Source organism: Ursus maritimus, unplaced genomic scaffold (genome assembly GCF_017311325.1).
Source record: "Ursus maritimus isolate PB19 unplaced genomic scaffold, ASM1731132v1 scaffold_17, whole genome shotgun sequence".
NCBI lineage: Eukaryota > Metazoa > Chordata > Mammalia > Carnivora > Ursidae > Ursus > Ursus maritimus.
In genome coordinates this window covers 60,161,595-60,175,385 of record NW_024424119.1, presented here as the reverse complement: position 1 = coordinate 60,175,385, position 13,791 = coordinate 60,161,595, and the positions used below count along the sequence as shown (strand labels likewise).

The 13,791-nt window shown below is 54.3% G+C and overlaps 1 protein-coding gene across 1 annotated transcript; it reads left to right on the top strand.

Annotated features, from left to right (window-relative positions):
• The first annotated feature begins 2,089 nt into the window (after positions 1 to 2,089).
• ZMYND19 (zinc finger MYND-type containing 19) lies at positions 2,090 to 10,386 on the top strand. The gene is made up of 6 exons (XM_040632298.1): positions 2,090 to 2,174; positions 3,318 to 3,377; positions 4,504 to 4,610; positions 5,256 to 5,396; positions 9,426 to 9,606; positions 9,800 to 10,386. Exons 1-6 carry the CDS (start codon positions 2,124 to 2,126, stop codon positions 9,941 to 9,943), a joined length of 684 nt encoding a protein of 227 aa, XP_040488232.1. The 5' UTR covers positions 2,090 to 2,123; the 3' UTR covers positions 9,944 to 10,386.
• Positions 10,387 to 13,791: the final 3,405 nt, after the last annotated feature.

Here is a 13,791-nt window from a genome sequence, read left to right as displayed (position 1 = left end):
GATCGCTTGGGAGATGCACTTTTCAAGAGAGAGGGGCATGAATAGTTAGAGGCCAGAGGATGGACTTCCACTAGTGCCCCCCCCCCCCAGTGAACCACACTTCCTACACTTGTGAACAGCCTTCCTACACTGATTTGGGGCTTGCCCTGGTGACTTGCTTTGGCCAGTGGGATACTAGCAAGAATGATTCCAGCAGAGGCCCAATATATGCTTGCATAATGGGACTTGTCACTCAAAGCACGGCCTCCATGCTGGAAGGAAGTCCAGCTATCCTGTCTGGCCATGTGGGGAACCCTGAGTAGTAAGACCTCACACAAAGACAAGTCACATGGAAGACAAATTAGGTGCTCCAGTGAATTCCCAGCTGAGTGCAACCAAAGGAGGGACCCAGCTGACACCATGCGGAGCAGACTCCAATCATAGAATTGCAAAAAATAATAAATCAGTGTTGTCTTAAGCCATTAGGTTTTGGAGCGGTTGGTTTGCACAAAAGCATACAGTCATCACCAACAACCACAGCCCTTTTGATCTCAGGTCCACACATCTCTGGCTACTACCTCCTGTCCTGCTAGCCCACTCTCTCTAGTGCCAAGACTCCTGCAACCCATTGGCCCCACCCCCTCTGTTGTCCTCAGCTCTAACACCACAGGCAAGCATGGCGGCCACTCTCTTTTAGAACCCGCCCCTTTCCTGCTCGACACAACCACAGTCTTGGCTAAACCCCACCCTCCTCTTTCTCCTGGCCTTCTCTGCAGCAGCCCACACAGGCTGGAGAGAAACACACAGTCACACTGACTGGCGCCCTAAACACTGCTGGGCCGTCCTACTGCCTTCTCCTTCTCTCTTAGACAGTTACATCACTCCTGGACCTCTCTCCTTGCCCTACCAACATTTGCTCCCCTGTCCTCACTTTCAACTGATGACTTTGTTTTCTACTTATATGAGAAAGTAGAAAGTTCTCTTCGGCAGAGAGCTCCCCCAAACTCCTACCTCCACACCCACTTGCCTTCCAGAAACTTAAAAGTCCGGCTAGAGTGGCTGTCAGGAAACAAGGGTGGTTGTCCCCAAAGTCCTCATACCCTGGAGTGCCTGTTTCAGAAGGAGCTGGACCAATTCGTTCAGCCGCGGTCACATCACCACACCTCAGTTAAGCAGCTTGAGACCTGGGGAAGGTTGGGGTAGCCTGAGGATGGGCTGTGTGGGGAAACCCCAAGGCACCGTGGTCCTCAGCTGGGACCCTGTGAGGAGGAGGTGGTGGGTGGCCAGGGAGGAAGGAGGGCGGGCAGGTGCCCAGGTCCTATAGGCGCTGGGCTCCCCAGTCCCTACACCGCAGCGCCTCCCACCCCGCGTCTCCTGCCCGTTGTCCTGCGGATGGGGGCACGCAGCAAGTCCCGCTGAAACCCCAACCAGCAGGGCCCTCCCGCCCGCCCCTCCGCGAGGGGGTGGCGGGCGGGGTCGAAAGTCGCACGGTCAGGGGCGCAGGGTCAGGCGTGGGGATGCGAGGCCGGGCGCGAGACCGGGGGCCGCCGGGCTGGTCGCGGGGCCAGGAGCCAGGTGCGGGGTTCCGGGCCGGGCGTGGAGTCCGGCGCTGGGTCCCAGCCCAGAGCCGGCACCGGGGAGCAAGGAGCCGGAGCGCGGCCTCCAGCACAAAGCTTCCCGCGAAACTGACGTAGCGCGGGGCGGCCGCGCAGGCGCCGCCCCCGGCCGCCCCCCTCCCCAGCGCTCCCTCCGCTCCTCAATGCGCCGGCGCACTCTCCCTCCTCCCATTGGCCACGGCGTGGCGGCGCGCGCCGGCCGGCGCAGTGCGCGCCCTGGGATTGGCGGGTCGGCGGCGGGCGGGGGTGTGTCCGCGCCGCGCCCCGCCTCCGGCTCGGCTCGCGGTGGTCCGCGCGGCAGCAGAGGCGGCGGCGGCGGCGGCGTCGGCAGCGGCGGCGCGTGGCAGGTCCGGCGGGCGCGAGGGCGGCGGCGGCCCGAGCCCGGCCCAGCCTCGTCCCGCCTGGCCCCGACCCCCGGCCCGCCGGCCCGGCCCACCCGGCGCGCCGCGGCTGCGCCCCGCGCCCGGCCTCGGTCCCGGCCCGGCGCCTCCCGAGGGAGGGCGCCGCCGGCCGAGCTCAGGCCCGGCCATGACCGACTTCAAATTGGGCATCGTGCGGCTCGGCCGGGTGGCCGGGAAGGTGAGCGGCGCGGGAGTGGGGGCGCGGGGCCGCGGGCCGGGGCGCTGGGCCGGGGCCGCGGCCGCGGGGTCGGGGGGATGCGGGGCCGGGAGGGCGGGCGGGCTGGCTGGCGGCGGGTCCCCGCGGGCCAGGAGGGGGCTGGCGGCCGCGGGCAGCGCAACGCCCTTCGGAGGCGGCCCGCTCGCTCGTTGGCAGGACAGTCTGCGTGCGTCTCAGTGCCTGGCAGTCCGTAGTGGAGCTTCTCGCAGGGTTCACGCTGCCTGCGGTGGCCGTGTCTGGACGAGCCTTGGTGGGCCTCCCAGAGCAGGGCCTCCCTCTGCTTCTCTCCCTTACCTGGCCCCGCCCTCCGCGTGTTCGAGGCTGGGGCTTCCTGGCACCTGTGGGCATTGAGGCTTGGCTGTTTCCAGGAGCCGGCCGGCCGTGCAGCTGCACCAGCCACGGACCTTACCCTGGATGGGAACCCTGTTCCCATCACCAGCGGCGGAAGCTTCTGGTGGGAGAGAGGAGCAGAGGCAGTCAGATAAAGGTAAAACCGACTTAGATCTTAGAAAAAGGCTTTCCAAGCAAGAATGAGACTAGTCCATTTGGGGGACTGTTTCCTGCCTTTCGTGCAAGAGGAATGTGGTTTTTTACCTAGGGAAGGGTGGGCTCTCCCGTCAGCTCTGAGACCCCTTCTGCCTCAGTGACTGGTTATAGTAATGTCATCCCTTAAAACGCTTTATTTGGAACATTTCAGGCAGAAAGCTGAACAAACAAACAATTCAGTGTGTACCGCCACCCATCTTCATAAATAAACGTTAACTGAAAACTTCTGGATGTTCTGCCCCAATCTGATGCCCCTTCCTCTGTTCTGAGGAAGCCACCCTCTCAGATTAGGTTTATTGGCACATTAAAACACACAGTTTAGAGGTTAGCGAGCTCAGGGGCACTTAACTTTTTAGGCTCGTGTGGATGGGAAGTGAAGCCTGGTACCTGCATCTCTGGTACAGTCTTGAGTGGGAAATAACCACCTGCTTTTTGGGGTAGGCATCCTCATGCCCCTCACCTGCTGGCCTCATTTAGCCTGAAGGGGCAATTTCTGTCTGTTACTAATACTTTACTGTGACCCTGAACCTAATGTTTCAAAACATGGTTAATTTCCAGACCAAGTACACGCTGATAGATGAGCAAGATATCCCGCTGGTGGAGGGCTACTCCTTTGAGGTAAGGGTGACTGTTCCTCTGCTGGCCTGCTGTCAGTCAAGTGCCTGGGGAGGGTCGTGAGGGATGGGTTTTATCCCGTGAGGGCAACCTGGCTTTCACTGTCCAGTGGAGCCTCGCCACCACCACTGTGATGTTGGTCCTCCCCCACTTTCACCTGGTGGCTGACTCTTCCCGAAAACAGGTCAAATTCGGTCATGTTTGTGATCGAATGTTCAATTGGACAAGCCCTGGCTCCCTAGGAGACTGTCCAGTGCCACCTCACCTTTCCTCTGGCCTGGCCTCACCGCCCCTCCTGTGCCCTCCATTCTCTCATCTTCCTGAGCTCCCTTGCCTTCCGCTGTTCTCTGCTTGATAAGTTTCTGTTCACCTGCCAGTCCTCACCTACCGGCTCCTCCCCTTCGGAAATCCTCCAGGAGTCTGTGGACCCACTACACTTTTATCTCAGCTCTTCGTGCTTTTACAGTACAGATGACTCTTGAACAACACGAGTTTGAACTGCACAGGTTAACTCAGATGTGGGTTTGGTTCTTTTGTTTTTTTGGGTTTGTTTTTTTTTTTTTTTTTGGTAAGCATTGTCCAGTAGTGTAACTGTATTTTTTTTCCTTATGACTTTCTTGGAAATGTTTTCTTTTCTCCGGCCTTACCTCATTGTAAGGATATAGCATATGATACGTCTAACATACAAAGTACATGTTAATCACTTGTCTCTGTGATTGGTAAGATTTCTAGTCAAGAACAAGCTATCAGTAAAGTATCCAAAAGTTAAAAGTCATATATGAATTTTCAGCTGTGTGGGGGTTCACTGTGCCTTACCCCTGTACGTTCAGGGGTCAACTGTTAGTTACTTGTTCAGGGATTTTTCTCACTGAATTGCGGGTTTTTTCTAAGAATAGGAAAATTTATTTCTCTGTGTCTACTGTATTTCGCAGAGTCGTTTGTGAGAGTATGCTTGTTGGGATCTGGGGCTGGCTTCTCATGTCTGGGAGGCTCTGCAGAGCCCTGGGTCTCAGAAATAGGCCTCATATATGTGCCCTGGCTTGTTTGTTTCACTTTACTTCTTTAAGAGGGATTCAAAATGTAGCTGAGAATCAGAGGCTTTTTAACAGACCTTTTCCTATTCTTTCAGGCCCGGATGGAAGTAGATGCAGATGGAAATGGTGCTAAGATATTTGCATATGCCTTTGACAAAAACCGAGGAAGAGGGTCAGGAAGGCTCCTTCATGAACTGCTGTGGTAGGTATTTTTCCAGCTGCTTGTTTCCCATTTGGGTTCTGCGTGAGCCCTGTTGTGCACAGGGTGCATGGAGCCCGTGGAGCAACCTGCCCTTGTTGACAGAAGGTGCTTTCTCTGAATCCTGCTCCCCTCACCGTCCGTCTTGCTTACCTTTGTGTCATTGCCGCAACCTGGAGGGATTGCTTATTTGTATATCGTACCACTAACGGAGCAGCCTAACAGTGCGCTTTCTGCCCAGCCACTTGCTCCAGACACAGCTTCCTCTGGGGGACGGTGGGGTCCGCTCCCTCCGCTGTGTTCTTGCTCAGCCTGTTAGTGGAATGTGAGGAGCGGCCTGCCTCTCCTTGGAGTCCATGGTGGAGTTCCAAAATGCTTGGAACTACTCAGGTGGGGTATTCTCTAGGCTGTGTGTTTGATGGTTGCGGGTTCCATCCTGGCTTCTTACAGCCTAGCTCTTCAGTCAACGGGCTGACCTGTCAACATGATGCATCTTGTTTGGCCACAGACTCACATGCTTGGATTCCTCTCAGCAGCCTTGCTCCTGACTGTCCCCGTCAGTGTGGCGAGGGGCCATTTCAGATCCCATGGCTGAAGTGTTTGGGAAGGCCGGAGGCGGCTGATGGTGAGAGTTGTCCCATTTTCTAGGGAGCGGCACAGGGGAGGCATTGCTCCCGGCTTTCAGGTGGTGCACCTCAATGCTGTGACTGTGGACAACCGTCTGGACAACCTGCAGCTGGTGCCCTGGGGCTGGCGGCCCAGAGCTGAAGAGACATCCAGCAAACAAAGGTGGGTCACCTCGGGGCCTGCTGAAGCCCAGCAGGGCTGCCTCCAGGGGAGGCCCTCCTCCAAGTGCTTGTGTTTTCGTTTGTTTTGTGTTTGTAAGATTTTATTATTTGAGAGAGCACATACGTGCAAGAGAGAGAGTGAGGGATTACAGGGACAAGCAGGCTCCCCGCTGCTCAGGTTCCCTGACGTGGGGCCCAATCCCAGGATCATGACCTGAGCTGAAGGCAGGGTGCTGGGATCGAGCCACACATCAGGCTCCCTGCTCATCGGGGAGTCTGCTTCTCCCTCTCCCTCTGCCCCTCCCCCCTGCTTATGCTTTTTCGCTTGTGCACACACCCTCTCTCTCAAATAAATAAATAAATAAAATCTTTAAAAGAAGCAAGGTAGTGTGGTTTGGGGGCTCTGCTCATCAGCCTCCACCTCTGTGTGGTCCTGAAAACAGTGCTTCTGCTCAGGACGGCACAGGTATCCCACTTGGGCAAGTAGGATGCTGAGAGCGGTTCCCATGGCCCCAAGAATAGCCCAGGTATGAGCTTCATGGAGCCCTTGGGAAGAGCTGGGGAACCAGCAGGATGGCAGTTGGGAGCTGAAATGAGCCAGGATGGTCTTGGCCATGTGTGCATCATCTCTGGTCTCACAGGGGCTCTCTGGGGTTTGTGCATGTCCTCGGGCCTCTGGGAAGGCTCTTTCCTCAAACAAAACGAAGGTAGTGTTGTCCACAGAAGGGTAAGGGCAGCTCAGGAGGCAAATCAGTGTCCACAGGTTTCTCCCTGCGTTGTCCAGCACGGACACTTGTTCATTGTGAGCACTGCAATACCAGACAGGTCTCCCCACTGCAGACCTGGAGGGCACAGTCTACCCCTTCACCCGGCAGTGCATCTGCTCCTTCCAGGAGCTCTGGGTTATGAAGTCTGTCACTTTTTAGGCGATTGTGTGACTCATGGTTTGGCCAACCTATGACTGAATGTTACATTTACTCATCTGAACAACCTTTAAGGTTATGAGATAAGATCACCACAATTGAGAATGTGTGTTTGGGAAAGGGTCCATTACACCCCAGGCTACCCTGTCCAGTGGTCTCTGCTGGGTCGTGGCCTGGCTGCCCCCATTCTCCTCTAGGCTACTCCTGGGAGGCCCAGGACTGAGGCTGTGCTCTTGAGGCGCTCTCCTTTGTGACTTCCCAGGAGCCAATCAAGTGGTGCCACCCTTAGTTTGTCGGTAGGGATTTAGACCCTCAGCAGTGGTCACACCACTTGTCGTGGGTCAGAGCCAGCTTGAGTGTAGCTTGAACTCCCAGCTGGCCTGGGCATTACGTGTCCTTCTGTTTCTCAGCTGGTGGCCTCCATGTGGCTGGTTCTTTGTGGTGGGAATCAGCCTGTCTGTGAGGCCGGGAATATGGCTCCATGGATCTGCCCAGGCCTGCACATCCCGCCCGGCTTTCCTTCAGTGTGGGGGCTACAAGGGTGGCTCATCTGTGGGGGGGGAGGGCCTCTTTGTCACAGTGTGTTTTCTTTCCTTTCTGCTTTTAAAAGCCGGCTGGGGGGGCGCCTGGGTGGCACAGCGGTTAAGCGTCTGCCTTCGGCTCAGGGCGTGATCCTGGCGTTGTGGGATCGAGCCCCACATCAGGCTCCTCTGCTATGAGCCTGCTTCTTCCTCTCCCACTCCCCCTGCTTGTGTTCCCTCTCTCGCTGGCTGTCTCGATCTCTATCAAATAAATAAAAAAAATAAATAAAAGCCGGCTGGGGCCAAAACTAGCCTCTGTCCTGAAGGGCTCAGAAGGCAGCCAGCAGCCTCCTACATCCTGACTCTTCCCCTTTTCTTTCCTTTAAAAAACTTTTCTTATAGTGGTAAAATGCATATAACATTTAGCATCTTAACCTCTTTTTTTAAAGATTTATATATTTTAGAGAGAGGGAGCTCATGTGTGAGGGTGTGCCGGGGGAGGGGGGCAGGAAAAGGCAAAGGGAGAGGGAGAGAATCTCCAGCAGGTTCTGGCTGAGCGGGAGCTCCACCCCACAGCCTTAAGATCACAACCTGAGCTGAAACCAAGAGTCACACTCAAGTGACTATGCCAGCCAGGTGCCCCCATCTTAACCATTTTTGAATGTTCAGTTCAGTGGCATTGAATACACCCACATGGTTGTAAAGGCATCCCCACCATCCATCTATCTTCAGAACTTTTCCAATGTCCCAAACTCAAACTCTGTCCCCGTTAAACACGGACCCCTCCCCTCCCCAAACCCCTACCCTCCTGTACTTTTTCTGGATCTGACTCCTCTAGGGCCTCCTGGGGGTAGAATCCTACAGGATTTGTCTTTTTGTGACAGGCTTATCTCAGCACAGTGTCCTCAAGGTTCGTCCCTGATATAGCCTTTGTCAGGATTTCCATCCTTTTTAAGACTGAATGATAATCCATTATATTTATATACCACATCGTATCTATTCATGTGGTAAGGAGATGGACACTTGGGTTGTTTTCATGTTTTCGCTATTGTGAATAATGCTGCCGTGAACCGGAGGGTACAAATGTCTCTGTAAGACTCTGCTTTCAGTTTGTTTGCGTATGTGCCCAGCAGTGCAGTGGCTGGGTTGTAGGGTGGTTCTGTTTTTAACCTTTTGAGGAACCACCGTGATAATTTCCATAGTGGCTGCACTGTTTTAAATTCTCGCCAACAGTGCACGAGTGTTTCTCCACACCCTCACCGACACTTAGTACAGTCTGGTTTTTGTTTTGTTTTAAGGAACAGTCATTCTAATGAGTATGAGGTGAAACCTCCTTGTGGTTTTGATTTGTATCTTCCTGATGATGAGTGATGATGGTCATCTTTTCATGTGCCTGTTGGCCATTTGTGCGTCTTCTTTTAGAGGAGTGTATTCTGGTCTTTTGCCTATTTTTAGAGATTTTTTTTTTTTTTTTTGGGGGGTGGTGGGGAGGGAGAGAGAGAACCTCAAGCAAACTTCCCGCTGAGCATGGAGCCCAGTGCTTGGCTCTATCTCACGACCCTAAGGTCATGACCTGAGCTCAAATCAAGAGTTGTACACTTAACCGACTGAGCCACCCAGGCTCCCCTTGCCTATTTTTAAGTCTGGTTGTTTGGTTTTTTCCTTGTTGAGTGATGTGGGCTATTTATATATTCTGGATGTTAGTTTCTTATCAAGTACATGATTTGCATATCCTTTGCCTCATTTTGTGAGTTTGCCTTTTTAGCTCTGTGGGGAGTGCTCTTTTTTGTTGTTCTTCTAAGTACGCTCTAGGCCCAACATGGGGCTTGAATTCGTGACCCCGATATCAAGAGTTAACGGCCCCCACCGTACTGAGTGAGTGAGCCAGCCAGGTGCCCTGAGGTCTTACATTGAGGTCCTTGATCCATTTTGAATTAATTTTTGCATATAACCTCTCATGGCCTGGCCCCCGTGGGGGTGGTGGGATGAAGGGAGTGTTAACTTGCTCCTTTGCGACCCGGCGCCAGGGCAGGCTGCTGACTGCCTGCACTTGCCCTGCCCGACCCCTGCTCCTGTGGGGCCTGTTAGGGCGCCGCAGTTGTAGCGTCGGGTGGGGTTCTTTAGTTGCAAGCTCCCACTCCACTAAGGACACAGAGCAGCTCAGAGCTTCAAAGGGGAGGTGGCTGGGGCAGAAGCAGGAGCCTCTGGGCCATGAGCAGGAGAAGGGCTGCCAGGCCTTGCTCAGGTGGCCAGGCTTGGCCGGGTCCCTGTCCTGAGACCGCATGTTCTCTCTGCCTGCCGTGTGCCTGTCAGTCAGTCCCAGATTTGGGGAGATTGAGGAGTGAGGTAGACATAGCCCTGCTCTGTACCTTTTAGTGGGTAAAGATTTAGTGTGTAAATATCTCTGTGATGTCACACAGAGATAAGCCCCACTATGTAACGGGGGTGGGGGATGGCAGAGAACAGCCAAGTTGTTGTAAAAACTGAGCAAGGGAAACCATTTGTCCTGAAGTCGTGTCATTGTTGTGTCCCTGCCTTGATCGTGTCTGACTGGAGTGTACTGAATCGTCTGCTTTTCTTTTCCAGGGAGCAAAGCTTATACTGGCTGGCAATTCAGCAGCTTCCCACAGACCCCATAGAAGAGCAGTTCCCTGTCTTGAACGTGACCCGGTACTATAACGCCAATGGGGATGTGGTGGAGGAGGAGGAGAACTCCTGCACCTACTACGAGTGCCATTACCCTCCGTGCACAATGATCGAGAAGCAGGTACCAGTGCCACCACGAGGGCTGCCTCCAGGCTGTCCCGCACCCTGCTGTCCTAGCCCAGCTCCAGCAGCTTCCCCGCTGCAGCTCAGTGCCGGGGTTTGCCGGGTCCTCTCTGATTGGGATGTGGTGTCTGCCCCACAGCCAGTCCCCTGGTGTGAAGGTGACGCCGTGGTGGTTCTGTGTGTTCTTTCAGCTCCGCGAGTTCAACATCTGCGGGCGCTGCCAGGTGGCCCGTTACTGTGGCTCCCAGTGTCAGCAGAAGGACTGGCCCGCCCACAAGAAGCACTGTCGGGAGAAGAAGCGCCCCTTCCAGCATGAGCTTGAGCCGGAGCGGTGACTGGGCTTCCAGATCTTCCTTGGGCATGGCAGACACAGACTGGTGGTTGACCCGGAGGTGCTGAAGAAGCCAGTGACGCGCACCCACAGCAACGCCACAGAGGCCCCTCGTCATGGGTACTTCGTGTGGGCACGGCGCTCCCCTCAGTGTTCATCTCCAAGCAGAGACAGCTGGGGAGGCTCCCGCCAGGACGCTTCTCATTATTTATATGTTAATATGTTTGTAAACTCATGTACAGTTTTTTTGGGGGGAGGCAGTGGGAGGGTTAGAAGTTACAAATAGAATCATTTGCTGTAATTCTCAAATGGCAAACGGTCAGGCCACATGTTTAAAAAGTCTAAAAAGTGTCACGTAGCGGAAGCTTCTCCTGGGCAGCTGCAGCCCCGAGGAGCGCGACCTGCATGGGGTCGTATCTACAAGGCACAGTAAAGGGGTGGAATCATCGAGTGCCTCAGCCGTTCTGTGCTCTCCTTTTTGCCCTTAATGCCGTTGAGGTTTATTTCTGAGTGAATCAGGGTGGTCCGGGGATGGGGGGTGGGGAGTGCGGTTTGTTTTTATTCCTGGGTTGAGAGAGAGAGAGAGGAGGCAGGCAGGAAGCATGAGACCCAGACCTGTGCTTATCCCGTGGTAGGAGTTTCTGAGGGTGTTGGAGTAGGTGGCCCTATTTAGTGGGCATGGAATGTTCTCGGCCCTGGCACAGGTAAATTCTTACTAAATTTATGCACTGAGTGGCAGAGCTTCTGCCCAGCAGACCTTCTGAGGTCCTGCCTGTGCATTGGATTGGCTTGGGTGAGTGAGTGCTGCTTCCCCGTCTACTCTGCTGGGCTCCCTCTCCCTTCAGGGAGCCACAGGTGTCTGAAGGCTGGGCAGTGTCTCCTATGCCTTGCAGAACCACCTTAAGGCAACGAGCCAGGCTCTGCACTGGGGAACTTACTGGTCTCCAGATCCAGCCAGCCAGCCTGCTGAGGCTTTACTTCCTGGGGGAATGAAGGTTGGCCATTCCAACTCTGACTGTATGTCCTGGGCTGTCCCTTTCCCTATGTTGGTCCCAAGGGTTCCTACTACACTTTCCCTCAAGCAGCTCTTCTGCCATCTTGCAGTGTGTTTTGTCTGCCTTGTATGTTCTCATTTCCCTGGCTGGGGACAGCCTCTTGGTGTCCTCAGTTGGTGAGTGGAGCTTCTGGTAGGTTCTTTTGCAGTCCTTGGGCAGTATGTCTTGGAGAGCAGGACTGGGGAAATCAGGTGAAGGCAACATACAGGGAGCAGAAGGGCTCATTCCTAACCTTGAGGGAGGGTCTGAAGGTGAGAGAACCCACCTGCTCCCCTTTGCCAGTGTGTGGGTTAGGTGCGGCGTATTTCCGAGGTCAGGGACAGCTTTGCTCCACAGGTGAGGTCTGGTCTAGGTCTCTCCAGACCCTGGGTTGAGTGGTAAGGGGGGGCTCAGAAACCTATTGGGGAGTGGGATATGTGTGATCCTGAGAGAGGGTCCTACAGACAGCAGTTGGTTTGAGGTCTTGGGATCTTCCCAGGGCTGGTGTAACTTCTGCTTCCAGAGGCCAGCTCTGGTCAGGACTGTTTGGGTGGGGGAACCTGTGTAAGCTGGCATGTTGGGGTGTGGGTGTCTTCCAGGCACAGGGCCTTGAGTGTGCTCGGGCAATGTGCTTTTTAAACAAAGGCTCCTGGGATGAGGAGGCACCACACCACAGGCTTTTGTTTTTGCCCATGTCCTTTGTGTCTGGGCACTTCAGCCTGTCTGCATTCCCTGACCCACCCACATTGTCCTGTGGTCAGCTACTCATCAGAAAATTACATCGAAAGGTCTCAGCTGACGTGTAGGACACCACACCAGGTCCTGACACATCGCTGGTTTCTTCCATGTCTCGTGGCTTATCTGGAATAGTATTAGCCTAGGGATTGCTGTCCAGTGTGGCTGCTTCAAGCAGGTGCTGCAGCTGGTAGCTGTTCCCTATCCAGTTGGGCTGCACCCCTGTACTGTGTGTTAGAGACCCCCCCCCCCAAGTCTGTGCTGGTGAAGGGCCTGGGCTGGAGCTTGGAAGGTGGCTGTAAGGGTTCTTAAGTTCCATGTGTAGTGACTCCTTCCCTTTGCTCACATCATTGCCGTGGCCCCCTGGACTGGATGCTGTCCTGAAGGGGCTATAGGATCCATAGACAGCTCTTATCCCTTTTTGCTTCCCTTGTCCCTTCTCTGATAGCAGCCCCTGGTTTCTTTTCTCCTCTGATGACCCCCAATCTCTTGATCTTTGTAGCCATACCTCCGAGAGTCAGGTTAACATTCAGATGGTTGGAATAAGGGGCTTGTATAGTGTGTGGAGCTGCTTGTCTTTTTTTTTTTTTTTTTTTTTTAAGATTTTTATTTATCTGAGAAAGAACATGAGCAGGGGGAGGGGCAGAAGGAGAGGGAAAAGCAGACCCCCCGATGCAGAGCTGCATCCTAGGACCCTGGGATCATGATCTGAGCTGAAAGCAGACGCTTAACTAACTGAGCCACTGGGGTGTCCCTTGACTTTGGCTTTTTTTTTTTTTTTTTTAAGATTTTATTTATTTGTTTGAGAGAGAGGGAGAGGGAGCACAAGCAGGGGGAGGGGCAGAGAGAGAAGCAGGCTCCCTGCTGAGCAGGGATCCCCATGCGGGGCTTGATCCCAGGACCCTGAGCCTGACCTGAGCTGAAGGCAGACCCTTCACCGACTGAGCCACCCAGGCGCCCTGACTTTTTTTTTTTTAATTAAGTAATCTCTGTACCCACTGTGGGGCTCAAACTCATGACCCTAAGATCAGGAGTTGAATATTCTACCAACTGAGCCAGCCAGGCTCCCCTTGACCGTTTCTTGTACCAGGTACGGGTGTGTGGTTCAGCCATTTCAGACAGTCCTGTTTCTTGCTGACCAACCTTTTCTGTTGCTCTGCTCCAGCTGCCCTCTGAGCTGCTGAATTTCCAGCCAAAGCCCTGCTTCAAAACCACAGGCTGGGTACCCAGGGATCCATGTAGATTGCAATGTCAGCCTGTCCAGTTACCTGGGGCTATCATAGCAAAGTATCACAAACTAGATGGCTTAAAACAGCAATGTATCATCCTGTTTGTGGAGGTCAGGAGTCCCAGATCAAGGTGTTGGCAGGACTGAAGACACATGGGAAAGGTGTGTGTTCCGGCCCCTTCCAGCTTCTGGCAGTTTCAGGTGTCCCTTGCCTTGTGGATGCATCATACCAACCCTCTGTTTTTACCTTATCTTCCCTGTGTGGGTCTGTCCCTGAGAGACCAAATCACCCCTTCATAAAGATACCAGTCATATTGGACTAGGGCCTACCTTAATGACCTCATTTTAACTGGATTACCTCTGTAAAGACCCTGTTTCCAAATGCCACATTCTGTGGTGCTGCGGGATAGGACTTCAGCATATCTTTTTGGAGAGACACAGTTCAATCCATCCTTAATAATGCCCAAAGCTTGCCTTCCCCAAACCTATTCTGTAGAATATGTTAATTTTCTTGACCGGCGGCAGCATCTCTTCAGTCTCCCAAATCAGAGCATGGCTCTGCTAGGTGTCCTCCTTTACATTCGAAGTGGCCGACAGAGCCCTGCCCCTTGGGCGCAGACGCTGACTCTTCTCCAAGTCCTCTGTCCACCTTCCTGCCCACCACCGCAGCCAGCAACTCATCAGGCACCCCCAGCTGGTCCTGGCTCCTTTCTCTGCTGTCCTGGCAGGCGGGTCTTTGGTCCACTGGTGTGCCACACCTCTGGCCATACTCGCAGCCTCCCTAGGATGGACGTGAGTGGCAGAGGGTAGGCGTGGCCCAGCCCCTTTGGGGCCGACCCTCGACTCGGCTCCCTG

Excerpts from the sequence above, each read along its gene's own strand:
- ZMYND19 (XM_040632298.1), top strand. The coding sequence starts at position 2,124 with ATGACCGACTTCAAATTGGGCATCGTGCGGCTCGGCCGGGTGGCCGGG. Across the intron at positions 5,397-9,425 it reads GAGACATCCAGCAAACAAAG|GGAGCAAAGCTTATACTGGC; the intron begins GTGGGTCACCTC and ends TTTCTTTTCCAG. Across the intron at positions 9,607-9,799 it reads GCACAATGATCGAGAAGCAG|CTCCGCGAGTTCAACATCTG; the intron begins GTACCAGTGCCA and ends GTGTTCTTTCAG.